Below are 18,751 nucleotides of genomic sequence, written 5' to 3'. Positions count from 1 at the left end.
AGGAGGAGGTGGAGAAGGAAGAGAAGAAGGAGGAGGAGGTGGAGAAGGAAGAGAAGAAGGAGGAGGTGGAGAAGAAGGAGAAGGAAGACAAGAAGGAAGAGGAGTTGTTCGAAGACAGCACTCGAAAAGATAAGGAAGTAAAACCTGTTGAAGAAAGACGCAAGAAAGGTAAGTAATTTGTTTTTCTTGCGTAGCGTAGTAACAGTACTTGATATATTTTTGACAGCAGATATTTGCATAAACACAATCTTTTGTTCACACTGTCTGGCTAATCACAGTCAGAAGAGTCTTATCTAAACAACAGGGACTCTGTGTGAGTAGGCAACTTTTCATCAGAGCGGACAGACGTCACATGTGGGATACCCCAAGGTTGCCGCATGTCCTGCAGCCCTCCTTTGTTAATATAGACATACACCTGCTAGCTGAGACTATAGTAAGATTAGTTAGCATAACTACGCAGATGACACATGATTCTACGTTACATCCATGCGTGGAGGTGTTGTGTAGATCAAATCAAAGCGTAGATGTGCCATAAAGTTTTTTCAGATAGACAGAAACAAAACTGAAGTTATTTCTGGACATAGAGAAGAACAAGGCCTGCAAGCCTGAGAACACCATTCCCACTGCGAAGTATGGGAGTAGCAGTATGATGATTTGCAGCAGAAGGGACTGGTTAAATAAATGGCATCATAGGGAAAAAAAACATTAAGACTTCGTGAACAACTACTGTTAAGGATTACCCAAAACAAAGTTACTTAAGGGAAACAAAGTCAATGTATTGGAGTGGCCATCAGAAAACCCTAATCTTAGTACAAAAAAAAAGAAGAAGAAGTAAACATAGGTAGGAAGTCAGCTTACAAACCTGACTTAGACAAAACCAGTTCTGACTGGATAAATGGGCAAAATTCCACCAAACTATTGTGAAAGGATAGTCCAAAACGTGCCCCAAGTCAGATAGTTAAAAACTGACAATTGTACAAATTAGTAATGAAATTCATATAATCTATAGAATTTGACGAAAGCTAAAAAAAAAATCTCAACAATTCTCTCACTTTTAATTCTGTCAGTGAGCAAACTGCAATAATTTTAGCAATCCCAACTGACCTAAAACAGGAAATATTTAGTTTTATTTAATGTCAGAGAGTCATGAATACAGGGCTTTATACACAGTACATGAAAACATCTGACTACAGCTGTATTTTTTATTAATTTTTTTTATTTTATTTTTTTGATAAAATAAACTAACCACTTTGCCACAGACGTGACCATTTTGTATGGAGGCACTCAGCACTGGATACCGAGGATCAGGCTGTTGTTCAAAGCCGAGGATCCTCGAATCTTTGCAAACCGAATCGAGTCTGCTCTTCGTTTGAGAAAGGACGGAGAAATTCAACTCCTGTACAGCACGTCTGTAGACTGCATGCCCATCTGGGAGGCAAATCCGTCCCTCAGTCATGCCAGTCTGCAACGGATCAAGGGACTTGTAAAGTCTGCTTGCGGCTTTAATGGGAAAGTGTGAGTAATGTCATTCCCAGTCAGTCCCTTCGTTGTTGCCTGTTTGCAATGCTTCTCTGACAGAACACAGAAAAGGGTCAAAGAAGACTATGTTTTTATGTGCAGATTTGAGAGATGTATAAAAAACTTGGAGAACCAGGCCAAGCTGGAATATGACCGGGTTATGAACCGCATGGTGTTTGACAGTACTGTGATGACCTACTCAGAGGAGTTTTCAGACATTATATTGCCACAAAAAGATCCTGAGAAAATACCAGAAAATAGTAAGCTCCTTTTTTTTTTTTAAAATCAACATGTACTTTTTTTTTGGAAGATGAAGGGTCACTCTCAGAAACTAAACCCTGGGTTCTTTTACTTGTACAGTATGCATTCCAGTTCCTCCCCTTCACTATAAGGTAAAGCAAAATGAATTTGCCCAGAGCTCTCTGCTAAACCTACCCGAGGTGATTGCTGTGATACATGACATTTTGGACACGTGCCACAAAGTGACAGACATGAAGCTGTTCGATGTGACGATCGTCAAACTACAGCGAGTGGATGAATTTGTACGCATCCAGTCTCAAGTTCAAAATGGGGTAAGTAAGCTTGCAGTACAGATATGCTTTAACGTCTCAGTCATTTATTAAAAGTGCAATCAATGGATTAAAAATCACTCTGCGTAACTGTGTAAACTTGAAATATAAGCATGCACGTTTTCAAAAAATGTTTCATTGCCTAAAACCAAACATTTCAGTTGTCTAGACTTTCATATTCAGGAAGGTTCAAAATAAGTTTTTTTTTTTTTTTAAACGTAATTTATAAATGTTAACTATAAACTGGTTATAGTGGTTATACTTCAGTGGAAGGGCAATTCATCCATTGCAGTAAGTGGGATACATTCTATCTTAGTTGTATCTAAACGTCCATCGGCGTGCTTTTTAAAACGAAATTTGACGCGGAGCACACCAGTTAGACTCTTCTCACTCATCTTTTCACTCGCATTTTCAAGTTTGAATTGTTGACCGCAGTACAAGACCATTTAACGTTCTGCATTGTAACGCTGTGTGGCAGAGAGGTTTTTAGGTCAAAAACAGATAATGTGATTAGTCTGCATTATGTAATATTAACGTGCTAAACTTTTTAGATGAATTGCATGCGTATTAACATTGACGGCACTAGTTAGAAATAACAAAAATGTCTCCAAAAAGTGATTGTAATAAAAACACAGAAGTGTTCTGTGGAAAAAATGTGAACGTTTTGTATAGATAAATCTAAGCTTTTTGTTGAATGATTGAAGAATTTATAAAATTAAAAGAAAAAAAATAGCTAGGGGCAGCCCTACTCTGTAGCTGTCCAAACCTGATGCTAGAAACTGTCTTTTGCCACACATTCTTCATCACATGGATTTAAAAAAAGGACCAACACGCTTTCACTTTTTCCAGATAACCTTGTATCTCCAGGAGAACTGGGTCATCTCACTCAGCGACAGCATCCGCTCCGCTAGCAATTCAGTCTCTAAGGTCCGCCCTGAGTATGACTCCGATGAAATTATATACAGACTGATGAAACAGGTGGTCTTCAGAATGAGGAACTCCTTGCGCACCCTTGTGTTAGATTCACTGAAAAACCTGAGCAAGTTCCTTCTGGAATCTTGTCAATGTGGCAAGGCGTTTACTGAGGACATGGCATGGGGAAAAGACCTGATCACTAGCCCCTACAGGTAAGATAAACCACAGGTACTCAGAGGATCATTTTCCAGATTAAATAAATGTATTAATGAAAAGCTAACAAAGTGTCCTCAAGGTTCACATATGTTGATTGATATTCAGTACTTTGTGAGTAATTTTTCTACATCTGTCTTTACTGAGGTCAAGGAAGAATCCTCTGTTCCTTGTGGATCTGATTCTGGACCAGAACGGGGTTCGTTACAGTACTCCCCTTGAAGATTTCGAGACTTTTGTCACAAAACTGTTCAGATCTGCCATTTTGGTCACACACAAAATTCCACAGCTTTACAGGGTAAGCACGAAGCAAACTTTTCTTGTGCATTTACAGTGAAAATCAAGCGCTTTGATATCGACATAAACATAGGTCACCGTAATGTCAAAGATTTAGCTTGGTTCTTCCTCTCACCAGTTTGTGATGAAGAAACTGGTCATCATGGGCAGTTTGTTAATCGAGCCGATGTGTTTCCACGAAAAAGAAGTAACAGAGCTGGAGGAAAAAGTCCGGAATGTTCTAAAGAAAGCAACAATACCTCTCAGAGCTTACGCTGCCAAATATGAAAAATTCTTGGACCTACACATTTTGGACATAGACACTTTCAAGTAAGTTGATTTCCTTTGGTGCATAGCAAAGTAGCAGACTTTGAGATCCCTTTTTCGTCACTCAGCAATAGATCCATTAGCAACGTGGGATCATCTTTTGCGAGCTCGGTTGAAAAAGCAGAGAACTGGAAATTACTATGACAACCAGCGACTTTGCATGCACTACGCATGTACCTTTAGACGTGAATTTTAAAAGTAAAGCTCATTGCTACCCACCAAAATAAGAGTAACTCTTTCCCAAAAGATATGTTGACCTTCAGATTAAAAGCATACATAATTGCAAACATGGGCTTTGGATTGCTGACATATTTAAACCAATCACAAGAAATTATTCGGTTTTTCAAAAGAAAGCTTTGTAATAGTTTTCAAGTTAAAAGTTTCAATTTTAAAGTGTAGATTACTGAAAAAGGATGCTCCACAACACTAAGAGAACTAAGCCGGTCAGCCGGTCAGTTTAAATTGTCTTTCAAAGTTGAATACTTCATAGCATAGATTATTGCAAAAGGGTATTTCGAGTAAGTAAGGTAACTAAATTAGTTATACTGAGTGAGCTCCACATTCCTGGAATGAAAATGGAAAATGTTTCACCTGCAAACTCAGAGATGATAAACAAAATAAGTCATTTTATTTTGAACTGTTTATTATTTTTCTTGTTTTTCTTTTGTTGTTGATGCTGTTTTTATGGATTAGGTCAGAGTTGTTTCAAACTTTGATACCATTTTTGCCTCTTTGACTTTAGGATTTGACAAAATTCAGTTCAGTCTCATTTCTGCTTTAGTTCAAAATGAAGTGATTCTTTCCTCTGAACGATGAATTCTTATTTCATTAATGCCTCAGGACCCTCAATGCAAAGCTGGCCCCTCAAGAGGTGAAGAAACAGGTCGAATTGCATCTTAAGAAAATGGAGAAGCTCGAGTTCTCGCTGCCATCATACATTGTTATTGGTCCATTTTTTGTCCGTGTGCAAGCCGTGCGACAGGCACTCATTAAGAAGCGGTGGTTTTTGGCCAACGCACTCCTGGAAAATCTTGCTGTGGTGCTTTCAAAAGAAATCGATGATGTAAGTCATTTGTTCGGAGGCCAGAAATCCCATTCTTTTTACTTTTCGCATGCTGCTTTAGTGTGCCAGAGTTCACTAGCAGCTCTCTTCTGAAAAGGATATATTATTTTCTGTGTGTGTTTAGGCCAGTGATAAGTGCATTCATTTAAGCAGAATGCTACAGGAGAGACCCAACAGCATTGAGGAGCTGACTGAAAAGAGGGAATGGATGAAAGAAATCCCTGACCAGGTTAAGAGTTACAAGGTACAAAACTGAACACCTTAGTGAGTTTAAGCATGTTTATATTCAATAATAATTTAAGATTTACACAAATTATCTTCACAACCTATTAACAACAGGAACAACTTTCCAAAATCTTGATGGACTATGAGGTACTGGAAGATCTCAACTTCCTCATTTCAAACGAGGATTTTGGCAAAAAGTAAGTGTGTATTCATTATGTTGAAATTACATGCATTAACTTTGCAGGGTTTATACACAGTCCTGAAAAGTATGGAAAAGTTATGAATTTTAGTATTTTGCAGATCTGACTTAGTTTTAGAAATGAAAGTTGATAAAGGCAAAGCAGCTTCTTTGTAACACTTTATTTTCTGTGATGTGGTCCTCAAAATAGAACGATTTAACCCAACAAAGATCAATGCATCGATCCATCCATCAACCCATCCGTCCGTCTGTCCTTCAAAGAACTTTGCGTTTTGAAAATACATGAAAACTGAATGCAAAATATGGAAATGTCAGTCTAGAAAAGCCTGCAATTTAGTAACAAAATATTTCAAATGCCTATATTTTGGCTTTCTTTGAAATTTAGTGGCTAATTCCAGGACTTTTCTTCTTGTTGCAATTCAAAATTTGCTCTATTGGGAGAGTTTTGTTCTGTGGGTGAGTTTTGAAAAACTGCTCAAATCTATGAGTAATCTTACATGGTCAATTTAAGATTACGGGGAGACTCTTCACTTCAATTACATTTAAAGACTTTTTTTTTCTTTATGGTTTAGGATATGACAGTGCACAGTAAAAGTGAGTCCTAGAAACATTTACCCAATAGACTTTCTTCCTACAAATGCTCTGTATCCCCACTGTTGTCGCAACACCTAAGGAGACGCAAAGCCATCATAAGACTGCGCTTTGACTTGATTTGTTGTTTTCAGCTTGGGATCTAAGATGGAACTGTGGAGTTAGTCCTGTTGCGGTGGCTCTTTTGTGCAGGTGGACAGCTGTTGGGTGGCCACTAAAGATAAACTGTCAAGTGGAGAGAGTACATGCCCAGCATGAGGAAGATGAGAAGCGCTTCAACAAGATCCAACTATCAGACCAAAACAAACTCCAGGAGCAAATTGACGCGCTGCAGGTTTTCCATCTCTTTTTATCTATCACGATTTGTTTTGAGTCCATCCGAAAAGGTATTGTCTGGATAACTGTCTGGTTGCTTCCTAAAAATGTTCCGCACTCTTTGTCCCTATTTACAACGACCTGGAAAAGTACTAGTACTCCTTTAACTTTTCCACATTGAGTCGCCTTGCAAAGACACAAATTTCAATGTATTTTGTTAAACCACTTTTCACTGCAGATACAGGTGCAAGTATGTTGAGGTGTTACTCCACCAGCTTTACATATCTACAGTTTTACACCTTTTACCCCTTCTTCTTTGCAGAATATATATAGCATTTATTGTGATAAATTTCCTATTGTGATAAGAATTTAAATTTATCATTGTCACAATTGGTTATGTTTAAAACATCCCAAAACTCTCCTTCTTTTTGAACTCAGTACTTGCTTTGGAGGACTTTAATTGCTGTCACACAGTCATACAGTTACATTAAGAAAGATGCAATAAATAGTTCTTATTGTCCCTCTTATTGTTATCATGATAGTGCCACAAAATATCATGGTAGAACTTTTAAATCCAAATTGTCCTTCTCTTACATCTACCCACCCGCCCCTCATGCAACACATTGAATATTTTGCAACACACTGTACATGTCTTAAAGCAGGTCTTAACTTTACATATACCTTTGTGAACAGGGTATCGTTGCTGAGTTTGTGGGATATGACGACATTGACCTCGCCCATGAGATCGCCAACAAAGCCAAGCGTGCAAAAGCGCAATTGAAGCAGTGCCAGAGTTTGTCGGAAACCTACAACAACAGAGAGCGTCTGCTTGATCTACCAATCTCAAATGTAGGTTTATTAGAGAGCTTCAGTGAGAGTGCAATTGACAGGAATCACTCAAAATATGGCAGGGAGTACCTGCTTTTGTTCTTTGGTTTTGTTGTTTGTTGGTCATTGTTTTTGTTTTTTTCAAACTACAAATTATTCATTTTTATTACAGTTTGATCATCTGAATAAGCTAATAAATGACTTCAGTCCTTTTGAAAAGCTCTGGACCACCACGTCTGACTGGCAACGTTGGACAGATGGCTGGTTCAATGACCCGCTTACTTCAATCGACTCTGAGCCGCTTGACCGTCTCGTCACAGAAGCCCTACGAACCATGAGTGGTTTAATTAAACAGTTCGAGGGCAATATTGGTTTGCAGCTGATTTGTTACCTTACAAAATCTTCTAATAGCAAAAAAAAAAGTGATTAACTTGTCTGATTTATTTATTTTTTTGTTTGTCTGTGTCCTGGGATGCTCTGTTGTCCTACACAATATTAGAGGTCCAAACAATGACAAGTGTAATACTTGGTAGGATAGAGGAGTTCCAGCCGTTCGCCATTCTGATTCAGTGCCTAAGGAGCCCGGGAATGAAGAGCTACCATTGGGAGATGATTTCAGAAAACATTAACATAACAGTTCGACCAAAAGCAAACATGAGTCTTGCTCGCTACATAGACCTTGGCATTCAGGACCACTTGGATGAAATAATTAGTGTGGCCCAGACTGCCGGACAAGAATACAGCATTGAACAGGTGATGCATACAGTGATCCATAAGGTCTTTGTTAGATAATGTCTATAAATTGTTGTCAGATTGCTCATTTATATTGGAACCATTGCTAAAACTTAAATTCTTTTCCATTGTTGTGCACATTATCAAAGAAGCTACCTACTAACTCTTAGTCTGTCTGGGGATATCTTTACTGAAGTTGCTCCTCTTTCTCCGCCTTTTCCTCTAGGCTCTGGAAACGATGGAAGAGGAGTGGGCGACAGTTGAATTTGATTCGCTTTTCGACAAGGAGGCTGAGCAATCCATCCTAAAGGTCCCAGATGAAATATTCCAGAGGCTGGATGACCATATTGCCAAAACTCAGAACCTGTCTTTGTCCCCGGTCAAAAAAGTATTTGAGAGCCATCTCAACACCTGGGAGAAAAAGCTCAGGCTAACTCAAGTACAAACAAAACCAACCATTAGGTTCTTAATATTTTTCCTGTGTCTCATCTTTTTTATTGCTGCCTTTTCACATTTGAATCCAGGATGTGCTGGAAGAGTGGCTGGAATGCCAGAGTGCCTGGCTGACCTTGGAGCCCATCTTTAGCTGCGATGAGGTCAAGAACAAGCTCAAACAAGGAAATACGTACAAGCACATAGAGCAGCGCTGGAGAAATGTCATGAGCAATGTCGACAGAAAGCAAAATGTTCGAACTTTTATGTTTTGCCTTTTTTTGAATGCACAACTAAAACGTATAATACACGAACTTGGCACCTGTGTTAATAATGGACAAAATGTATGTGTTTATTTTTAGGTGATTGAAATGTGCCAAAATGTTCACCTCCTAAGTAGGCTGAAGCGCTACAACATGTTTTTGCAAAATGCTCAGAAAGGACTCAAAAAATACTTGGAGGAAAAGCGAAGTTCTTTTCCAAGGTAAGAAATTATTCAAATGCAGAGGCACCTCCATGATGTTGAAATGTTATGTTTTGTGATTGTTGCAGTCTAAAATTACTGATTTTGCAGCATCTTTTTCTAAAAGTTACGGTCAGAGTTGCAAATAATTTCTATGCGGTATTTTTGCCATAACATGATCTTACAAGAAAGTTCAAATTGCTGCCTGTAACGTTTGCAAAAAAGACATGATTTTAACATAGTTAATACTTAAAGTGCAAATAAGATTTTTAAAGTACCTTTTTGAATAGTACTCTTAATACTATTGATCAGTTATAGGCCAAGACAAAGCTTTGGTTAAAATTTTTATTGATATATAAATCTAAATAGTGTGACATGCATTTGTGTTCATCCATGCCTTGAGCTTGAGAATAGCTTCATAGAATTGCTTTCCGTCATAAAGCATTCACATAATGGTGCACTATATTGTCAATACTGACTGCTAAACATTCTGTTTGCGTTGCGCATAACTTTTGTATGTAGGTATTTCTTTCTGTCGGATGCTGAGCTTCTGCAGATTTTATCCCAGTCCAAAGATCCCACTGCTATACAACAACAACTGCACAAATGCTTTGAGAACATCTCACAGGTGTGCTTTGCTTTGTTGATTCTCTGAGTACTCCACAACAACAGAAGTAAAGGATTAGTGACCAAGTTTTTTGTTTGCCTTTAGCTGCAGTTTGAGTCAGACCTACAGATCACGCATATGTACTCTAAAGAAGAAGAAAAAGTCCAACTCTTGCCACCAGTATCGGCAGCTGGGAATGTTGACAACTGGCTTAGGGACTTAGAAAAGTCCATGAAGACCACTTTGAGGGATAGCATTGAGAGTGCTCTCCAAGATTATTCTAAGGTAAGCTGGTTGATTATTTTTTTGTTGTGTCTCGCAAGATATTTTAATTTTACTGAAGCACTTTTAAAAGCTTCATATTCACTCTTTCTCCCTGCATAGCAACCACATGTTGAGTGGGTGTTTTCATGCCCTGGTCAAGTGGCGATTGCCAGCTTTCTGGTTTTCTGGACTGCTAAGGTGTCTACGGCTTTGGAGAAGAGACTCTTGAATAAAATTCTTCCTGTACTACAGAATCAGGTTCACTAGCACTAAACACACATACCAGTTTGATTAGCCACAATTGGTTGACTTAAGTTTACATTATTTTTAATGAGCTGCTCTTCTGAACATCGTGCAGACTTGACTATTTCTAACCTTTTTCATCGTTTTGCTTATGTAGCTTGTTGACTTAGTGCAGCTAATGAGGGGAGATGTCTCTAAGATGCAGCAGGCCGTTCTGTCCTCCCTCATTGTGATAGAAGTCTACGCAAAAGATGTCGTTTCCAAGCTGGTGGAGCAGAAAGTTTCAACCATCAACGACTTTGAGTGGATCAGCCAGCTTAGGTTTGTTTTACTTTACCAACAAACACACTTTTACCACTTGGCATAGTTGCGTAGAATTTATTTGACTACTACATGTATTTGCAGATATTACTGGACAAACGAGGAGCTGCACATCCATGCAATGAACGCAGAGTTCTTATACGGATATGAATATCTTGGCAACTCTAGACGAATGGTGATCACCCCACTCACTAACAGGTAGTGCTCGAATTGGATGGTTTTATCGATGCGCTCTGCTTGTTGCACGGCCCAACCACTGACTCCCAGCTTCTGGCTCTTCTAGATGCTACCTCAGCCTTACGGAAGCGCTGCATCGCAAGCTGGGAGGCGGGGTCGCAGGCGCAGCAGGCTCAGGGAAAACAGAAACCATTAAAGATCTTGGAAATGCTCTGGCCATGCACACTGTGGTTTTCAACTGCTCCGATAAACTCAAATCCTTCGCAGTAGAAAGGTTTCTTAAAGGGGTAGCCAGGTAAAAAAAGAAAAAGGAAAAAAGCGAGCTAGTGTGAAAGAGTATGATGAAAAAGCACAACACATGCCGTCATTCACGTAAGATTTGTTTTCTGTTTCGTTTTACAGCTCGGGTGCTTGGGCTATTTTGGATGACATCGCTCGCGTTCATGTGGAGGTTCTCTCTGTCGTGGCACAGCAGATCTCCACAATACAAAAGGCCCAACAGCAGCAGGCAAAAACCGAATGCACTGATCATTTACATTCATCTTCCTGTTAGAATCATGTCTCGGTCAGGGCTGCAGCTAACTTTTATTTCAGTAATAGAAAATTTTGTCGATTTGTTCTGACGATAAATCAATTGATGGGCTGAAACAAACTTTCATACCAAATTAGGAATGTGTTAAAAATGCAAATAATCAAGTGATTCGATTCGTTTTTTAAAATAATATAATAAACATCTTATTTCCAAAAATTCAATTACAGCATTCCCTTAATGTAGGCTTAATTCCATCATTTGTAGCAACGGACGTATCTGCAGCTAAAAAAAATTGCTTCTCGCATTATAATGTGAAAAATTAAGTCATTTCTGCTTGACAAACATCAGTAAAGTCAAGAATTAATCTGTTGGCTAGTTTTTCTGTTGATAATAGGATAGGGTTTGGGTTACTTAACCTTAAGCCTATCCCTAACCCTAAAGTGACTGTTTTTTTTTTGTTTTTTCTAGGCTGAGAATTTTGTATTTGATGGAATGGAGATTCCTTTAGTATCTTCCTGTGCCATATTCTTTACCATGAACGTTGGTCACACCCCTTGCAATAAAATGCCTGTCAATCTGAAGGTATGTAATCATGATTGAAATCCAAATAACTATGTATCACTGAGAAAAAGTTGGTCGGATCCAACAAATGACTTGACGTTCTCTGCAGAATCTGTTCCGCCCCGTATCCATGGTGATCCCTGAATACGATGTGATTGCGGCGATCTCCTTGTATTCATTAGGCTTTTCGAATTCCATAGCCCTTTCCAAGAAGATTGATACATTTTTCAAGCTCTTATTTGATCAGTTAGCATCTCAGGTTTGAGTTTTGAAAAGATATGAATTTATATAATTTTCATTATTTTTGTTTTATCTTTGAAATAAATAAAAGATTCACTTTTGGTTTTATTTCGAAGGACCACTATTATTTTGACATAAGAGCTGTGAAGGCTGTGATCTCTGTAGCTGGAAATCTGAGGAGAGACAACCCCGACATTGATGAGGTTTGTTTTTTTCTTTTGTGGAGCTCTAATTCGTCATGAACTAAGATTCTTACTGTCCTTAATATTTCTGTTGTCAGTGGTCAATCTGCCTTCAGGCCATCCAAGAAGTAAGCATGCCACAGTTTTCGCAGAACGACCTGGAACTCGTTAATGCCATTCTCAGGGATCTTTTCCTTGAAACACCACAAATGCCCATGGGTTATGACGTTCTAGAGGAGTCCCTGCATGATATCTGCAAAGCAAAGAACCTCAAAGATGAGTTTGGTCCGTGCCTCGATTGAAAAAAATTCCAAGGATCGTCCTGTCTTTTTGGAGCGAGTTTGTAACAGCACTGTGGTCATTTCAGGGTTTATCAACAAATGCCTTCAGTTGTACCAGACCACTGTGGTGAGACACGGTCTAATGCTGGTTGGGCCTCCTGCATCCGGTAAAACCAAGGTACAGTTCCTTCCAAAAGTACCAATAGTATTGAGCTTTACAGGGTTGAATTCTTCATAGTTTGGTCACCTTACAACCTTCTACTTGTATTTCATTGGAATTTTACGTGACTGACCAGCACAAAGTAGTGATTGAATGTGAAAGACAAGGAAAATAGATGGTTCAAATGTTGTTTTTTTAGATGCAATTTGGAACATCTTTGTGTTACTGAAAACAAAAGCGCACCTTACTTCAACGTTTTAATTAAGTCAAAAAAATATTTTGAAAACCATCTATTCTATTCCTTCCACTTCAGGTTTCCTGCTTTGTGTTGGTCTGTTACACAAAAAGGCGGGTAAAATACATGTATGCTTCTGGTTCTGGTAATGTGACAAAATGGGGAAAAGTTCAATAAGCATGAACACTTATTTATGGCAATAAAAGTTATCTACATGTAATTATATTTATTTATAGAATTCAAATTTGTTTAGGTGATTCCAATACACAACAAACAATTTTAATGAGGAAAGTTTAAATAGGAAAACAAATTTAACATTGAAAATATTTGGTCTAATTTTAACACTAAGTCCTACTTTTATTTACTAGTGCAGTCTTAATGTCACTCTCTCTGAGGAGAAGCTGAAACTTGGACTTCACTGGATATTCAATAATTCCAAGATGAAAACTGTAATATTTAATTAATGAATTAATTTCCCCTAAAACCATTTTGAGATGTTCTGTAGGATTTGCTTATATAATTCATGTTAACCTGAATAGCCAATACAGAAATCTTCTTTTTGGACTTTGACTCCCCCATTGGAACATGATTTTATTTGTACAAAGGGCACTATTTAAATTTAATATTAGCCGGACATTTTTGACCATCATACGTGGGTTAAGATTCGTCAGAAACTGATGACTGTCTATAAATCACATTTAGGCTGCTTTACCGAGAACTGATGATGCTTGACATGAACAAAATGTGAAACGTCAGTAGTAACTATAAGTGATACTTTGAGTCGAATTTGGAGAAACCACTTATATTATTCGTTGTGTTGAGTAATTTGTTGGATTAGCTTATTGCAAACAATGGAAAATTTGTTTGCATATTTTTACCATAAACCTATTTGGGTTTATGATTGCAAATGGACACGCGCATTAAAGCTGAACCTAATTCTCCTCGTGAACTCTTTATTTAGTGCTACAAGGTTCTGGCTGCTGCATTAACGGCTCTGGAGGGCAAGCCCTCTTCTCGGGGCGGCGTTTACCAGGCTGTCCAGATTCATGTTCTTAACCCCAAATCCATCACGGTGCCGCAGCTCTACGGAAACTACAAGACTCACAACCAACACTGGTAGCAACATTGTCCTTCAGACAGCGTGTGCTACAAATAATGAAAAAAAATTGACTCAAACTCTTGACTTATTTCAAAACATGTAGGAAGGATGGTATCCTCCCGGCTATTCTCCGTGAGGGAGCAGCAGCGGTTGACAAAAAGAAACAGTGGTACGTGTTAGACGGACCTCTGGAAGCAGGGTGGATGGATGGCTTGAACACCGTTCTGGATGACAACAAGAAACTGTACCTAAGTTGTGGGGAAGTGATAAATCTCACTGATGTACGAAGTTTTTTTTTTTTTTTTTTTCTCGACTTTCTTTAAGTGTGGAGCTCCTCCCACATTGTTTTTCTCCTTCTAGTTTCATTAACACGTCCCCTGGTTTTCTCCACCCAACAGGAAATGACCATAATGTTTGAGGTGCAGGACCTGGCAGGAGCATCTCCGACTACTGCGTCTCGCTGTGGTATGGTGTACTTGGAGCCCAATCTGTTAGAGCTCTCCTACTTCACAGAGTGCTGGCTGAAGCATATTCCTGAGACTTTGACACAATACGCAGAGCACATGAACTCACTGTTTTCCAGGTTCCTAGCGGTGAGAGCGGAGTCGTTTTAACACTCTTTTATTACAGCACCTAATGATAGTCAAAGCCATCCTATGCCCCCTTTTTTCCCCTCTATGTGTACAGGACTCGATTTCATTTGTGCGCTCATCAGTGAACGAGATCATCCCTTCTCTGGATAGCAACCTTACTTGTAGTCTTCTTAAACTGATGGATTGCTTTCTTAGCTCCTACCACGTTAAAGAGGTTTGTGTGTCCATGTAAACGGTGTCAGTTAGAATTAGTTTTTATTTGAATTTGGCTCGTTTTTTGCTACTTACTTCACCATGGTTACTCGAAATGCCAGCAAAAGTAATAGCACCCCTCACGGGATTAAGCCGCACACTTTGAAATATATAGTGTGAGGGGGCACGCAGCAGTATGAGCTGCATTAACGGTGAAAGGAAGCAGCACTTATTTTGGGGTGTAGAATAATAGGTGCCTTCCATGCACTGCATGGAGGCATTGAAATGCCTTGCAAAGCAGTGCTCTCCCAGTCATTCCTATTGCAGGCCCCAATAACAATTTGTTCAATGTCAGTGGCATCATTATGGATTGGAACTACCTGATAAAATCCCAATAAAAACAACATAGAGGATGCAAAGTGGAAAAAATGTAAAGTGGTGTGAATATTTCTCCAAATCCAGTTTCACTAATATGCTATTTGATTGTCCTGCATGCCTGAGCATTGTTGATTATGGCTCACTGTTGTGGTCTTTGCTTTATTTTAGGGTGAGAAGCCCCCATCTCAAAAGGAACTGGCTCATGTTAAGGAGCTGATAGAACCCTGGTTCTTTTTTTCACTGGTCTGGAGCGTTGGAGCCACTGGAGACGGAGCCAGCCAACAAGGTTTTAGCGACTGGCTCCGAAACAAAATGGCAACAGAACAGGTCATATTAGTTTGCCTTGTTTTGTCTGGAGAGTGAAAACGTCATAAAAAAAACAAACACACACTAAATCTAAAAGTAAACAAAAAGAATGTGCTACTGGTATTTAAAAGCTAAGTGCTCCCAGAATTTGTTTTGAATTGTCACTATAATTGTCGGAGGTTTTAGTGATGAAATTACATGTAAATATAGATGTTTTATACTTGTGGGGGTTTTTTTGTGTTTTTGTTTTGTTTTTTTAGATCAAACTATCTTTTCCTGAGGAAGGTCTAGTTTACGACTACAGGCCTGACGTTGAAGACGAAGGGAAAAAAGTAGATATATGTCTAAACTGAATTTTTAATAGCTGGAGGAAAACAAAAGAATGGTTTTTCTCCAATTATCTTTTTTTTCCTTGTGCCTTAGGTGCAGTGGGCCAACTGGATGAAACATTCAAAAAGTGCTGTTATCACTTCACACATGACCTATGAGGACTTATTTATTCCAACCCCTGAGACAGAGAGAATGTCTTACCTGATGGATTTGTTGCTGACCCACAAGAAACCTGTTAGTGTGCTTCTCAAAATACAGCATAATTTGAAACATTTTTGGTAGAAAGCATAAAAATTCTAAAGCAAATAGAACAAACTTCATCAGATTGTATTTTTTATTTTTTTTTGTTCTGTTGTCTGTGTGATCCAGTTGCTGTGTGTTGGGCCTTCTGGTGCAGGAAAGACCCTGACCATGACAAACAAGCTGATGAGGAACATGCCTGATGAATTCATCACACATGCTCTCATGTTCTCTGCCAGCACCTCGGCGAGTCAGACTCAAGATTTCTTTGAAAGCAAACTAAGCAAAAGGTACGTTTTGATAAGAAAACCTTTAGCACATTTAAAAATCTTTGTGGTATAAACAGAACGTTTTCTTCCCATAAAACTAAACAGATTTTCAGGCATCAAGGTAACTATCTGCTTTCTTTTTGACACCCTAAGCTAAACTAATGACGATTGCACAAAGCAAAACACATGTACGAACTTGCACCGTACACAACCACTTCTTTATCAGATGCATAACCTTTCAGGCGGAAAGGAGTGTTTGGACCTAAAATGGGGGATAACTTCATCTACTTCATTGATGACCTCCACATGCCCATGTCCGAAATGTGTAGAGATCAGACTCCTTTTGAACTTCTGAGGCAGTGGCTATGCCATGGTGGCTGGTATGACAGAGATCTGATAGGTATGTTTTCTTAGATGATTATGGATTTAACTCTTCAGATATTTGTCCAATGAAAGAAATTAGACGGAGAGAGAGAGATAGAGATAGCACTCACTCTCTCGTGTGTTCTTGCTACTCCTGCTCAGGAACGTTCAATCACTTGGTGGATATAAATTTAGTTTGTGCCATGGGTACCTCCAGAGGAGACAGCATTGCCTTTACTCAGCGCTTCACGCGGCATTTCAACATTCTGTCCCTTAATGGCTTGGAGGACTCGATGAAAACAATTTTCTCAACCATTCTTGGGAACTGGATGGGTGAGTCAAACCTCTGGTTTACGTTTATGTTAAAATGAATAAAATTTCAAACACACACCCAACAGATTACTTCTTGTAATATAATAATCTGTATAAAGTAAAGTTATGCATATGCATACTGGGGTGGGGATTTATTGTATTATGATAAATTTTCTATCATAAGATTTTTTATTTATTGTTGTCATAAATTTCCAATTATTGATGCTTTTAAAAATACTGTTTATATTGTTGGGAATGTTTTGTTTTTTTTTTACTATTTTTTTCAATGTTTGTTCAATGAGAGGATCAATAAACATCAATACATTTTAAGCCATGATTAAAAGTAGTTACTACGGTCTGTGGGCATTTTAGTAATACACATCACACTATTTTATGTGACTGGTGTCCTGCATTTTGTATTGATACAGTATGTGTTACCTTTGATTAGTATTTAAACAGGTTTAATGTTCTGAAACATAATCAATTACTTAAATAAGTTAGTTGCAGTTCTAACTGCATATGTAGGATAATTGTAACAACTAATATGGCTCCCTCCTAAACTCATCTCAAAGCCTTTTATAAGTATACTCTGTGCAGATTTTAAAGTTTTTTTCTTTTATGCCTCCCTTTTTCTTTTATTTTTTTATCAGGAGCTATTCTAATTGTCCAGGGACTGCAGGAGTCTCTTGTTGATGCCACTATTAAAGTTTACACCACCGTAACTCATCACTTCCTTCCGACTCCAGCAAAGTGCCATTACACCTTCAGCTTCCGAGACCTATCCAAGGTTTTTCAGGGCATACTGATGGCTGAGGCGTACACTATAAAGGTGCTTATTAAATCTTTTTAGAGATTACCACGTCATATATTAATTACTGAATTGATTCTACCATGGTTCTACATCTTTGGGATGAATTTCAGATTTGTTGTAATGCATTAATATATAAAAGATGAATCCTTGCATTTTTTTTTTTTTTTTTTGGCTGTATATAAAGGATAAATTTGAGCTGCTACGCCTGTGGTACCACGAAAACTGCCGGGTTTTCCGGGACCGTCTGGTTTGTGTTAGCGACAGGGACTGGTTCAGCACCCTGCTGAGGGTATTCATCGACAAGTTTGACTGCTCCCTTGAAGATGTCTTACCCTCCTCTCCTGTCTTGTTTGGAGATTTCATGTCTCCTGAATCTGACCAGGAAGTCTACGCAGTTATAGAAGACAAGGCAGAAGTGAGTAGTACCAGTTGGCTTTGCAGTATATAATGGATTTTTCCACTGTGAATGAAATATTATGTGATATTTTACAAATTATGTTGCGTTTCCTTGCCTAGCTCAAAAAAGTGATGGAGCAGTACATTGAAGGCTTCAATCAAAGCAGCCCAGTCAAGGCGCCACTGGGACTTTTTTTGGACGGCATTGAACACGTATGTCGGATCAACCGCATCTTGCGCCAGCCCCTCGGCCACGCCCTGTTGCTTGGAGGGCATTGCAGTGGCCGCAAGACACTTGCCAGACTTGCCTCGTATATGTGAGAATCGAACAAGCTGTCTTGTTTTTTTTTAATTCTTTCATGTTTTTATTACTTAAAGTACACTCAGGGTTGCAGATTGCATTCAATTTTAGTCTCTTTTACCACAAGAAAACCCCCCAAAAACATAAATATGAACAGTTTAAGGTGGGGAATAGTGTAATATAGGAGTTTTATTAACGTTCCAACTACATTTTTTCTTCCACTTAACTTCTGGTTAATACACTTGGACATAGAGCTCTGTGAAAGGTCAGTTCAGGAGTTTTCCCCATATTTAAGTAGGATAAACTATACCCATAAGATAGTATTATTATACTAAAACATTATCAATCTGGTCATATGCTATATAATGTATTTTATAAACAAAAAAGCAACAGAGATACATTCTTGAAGTACCGTATTTTCCGCACTATAAGGCGCACCTTAAATGAATGGCCTATTTTAAAACTTTTTCATATATAAGGTGCACCTCTTTATAAGGCGCATAGAATAGACGATTCAGTTTGGGTTGCAAATTTGTTCCGTACTCTTATTACACATCCACATTTGTAAAGAAGTGCTCCCCGAGTACTTTATATAGTAGGCTGCCCCAGTCATTGTTTCACCCACAGTGTTGGTGTTGCGATATTGTACCCAACTGTTTTCTGGGTAACAGACCAGCCGACACGCTGCCGCC

The 18,751-nt window shown here is 38.6% G+C and overlaps 1 protein-coding gene across 1 annotated transcript in view; it reads left to right on the top strand.

Annotated features, from left to right (window-relative positions):
- Window positions 1–33: 33 nt before the first annotated feature.
- The window catches only part of dnah1 (dynein, axonemal, heavy chain 1), a 35,395-nt gene continuing 16,677 nt past the window's right edge, over window positions 34–18,751 (top strand). The window contains exons 1-42 of the mRNA XM_017304994.1: window positions 34–168; window positions 1,260–1,515; window positions 1,621–1,778; window positions 1,879–2,090; window positions 2,937–3,214; window positions 3,363–3,513; window positions 3,631–3,821; window positions 4,659–4,881; window positions 5,006–5,125; window positions 5,221–5,303; window positions 6,089–6,230; window positions 6,905–7,060; window positions 7,212–7,410; window positions 7,539–7,792; window positions 7,998–8,210; window positions 8,296–8,457; window positions 8,566–8,687; window positions 9,189–9,294; window positions 9,379–9,558; window positions 9,658–9,795; window positions 9,938–10,101; window positions 10,186–10,299; window positions 10,385–10,573; window positions 10,681–10,786; window positions 11,279–11,392; window positions 11,481–11,630; window positions 11,728–11,814; window positions 11,892–12,078; window positions 12,161–12,252; window positions 13,431–13,585; window positions 13,672–13,849; window positions 13,967–14,161; window positions 14,256–14,375; window positions 14,900–15,058; window positions 15,298–15,369; window positions 15,461–15,601; window positions 15,737–15,897; window positions 16,119–16,276; window positions 16,402–16,572; window positions 17,202–17,380; window positions 17,547–17,777; window positions 17,879–18,075. Of these exons, the coding sequence (XP_017160483.1) occupies window positions 1,421–1,515; window positions 1,621–1,778; window positions 1,879–2,090; window positions 2,937–3,214; window positions 3,363–3,513; window positions 3,631–3,821; window positions 4,659–4,881; window positions 5,006–5,125; window positions 5,221–5,303; window positions 6,089–6,230; window positions 6,905–7,060; window positions 7,212–7,410; window positions 7,539–7,792; window positions 7,998–8,210; window positions 8,296–8,457; window positions 8,566–8,687; window positions 9,189–9,294; window positions 9,379–9,558; window positions 9,658–9,795; window positions 9,938–10,101; window positions 10,186–10,299; window positions 10,385–10,573; window positions 10,681–10,786; window positions 11,279–11,392; window positions 11,481–11,630; window positions 11,728–11,814; window positions 11,892–12,078; window positions 12,161–12,252; window positions 13,431–13,585; window positions 13,672–13,849; window positions 13,967–14,161; window positions 14,256–14,375; window positions 14,900–15,058; window positions 15,298–15,369; window positions 15,461–15,601; window positions 15,737–15,897; window positions 16,119–16,276; window positions 16,402–16,572; window positions 17,202–17,380; window positions 17,547–17,777; window positions 17,879–18,075 (6,503 nt within the window). The 5' untranslated portion in view covers window positions 34–168; window positions 1,260–1,420. The remainder of the gene's footprint in view (window positions 169–1,259; window positions 1,516–1,620; window positions 1,779–1,878; window positions 2,091–2,936; window positions 3,215–3,362; window positions 3,514–3,630; window positions 3,822–4,658; window positions 4,882–5,005; window positions 5,126–5,220; window positions 5,304–6,088; window positions 6,231–6,904; window positions 7,061–7,211; window positions 7,411–7,538; window positions 7,793–7,997; window positions 8,211–8,295; window positions 8,458–8,565; window positions 8,688–9,188; window positions 9,295–9,378; window positions 9,559–9,657; window positions 9,796–9,937; window positions 10,102–10,185; window positions 10,300–10,384; window positions 10,574–10,680; window positions 10,787–11,278; window positions 11,393–11,480; window positions 11,631–11,727; window positions 11,815–11,891; window positions 12,079–12,160; window positions 12,253–13,430; window positions 13,586–13,671; window positions 13,850–13,966; window positions 14,162–14,255; window positions 14,376–14,899; window positions 15,059–15,297; window positions 15,370–15,460; window positions 15,602–15,736; window positions 15,898–16,118; window positions 16,277–16,401; window positions 16,573–17,201; window positions 17,381–17,546; window positions 17,778–17,878; window positions 18,076–18,751) is intronic.

Source organism: Poecilia reticulata, linkage group LG5 (assembly GCF_000633615.1).
Source record: "Poecilia reticulata strain Guanapo linkage group LG5, Guppy_female_1.0+MT, whole genome shotgun sequence".
NCBI classification, from domain to species: Eukaryota; Metazoa; Chordata; class Actinopteri; order Cyprinodontiformes; family Poeciliidae; genus Poecilia; species Poecilia reticulata.
Note: the sequence above shows the minus strand (reverse complement) of the source record. Positions and strands in the feature narration are given on the sequence as shown.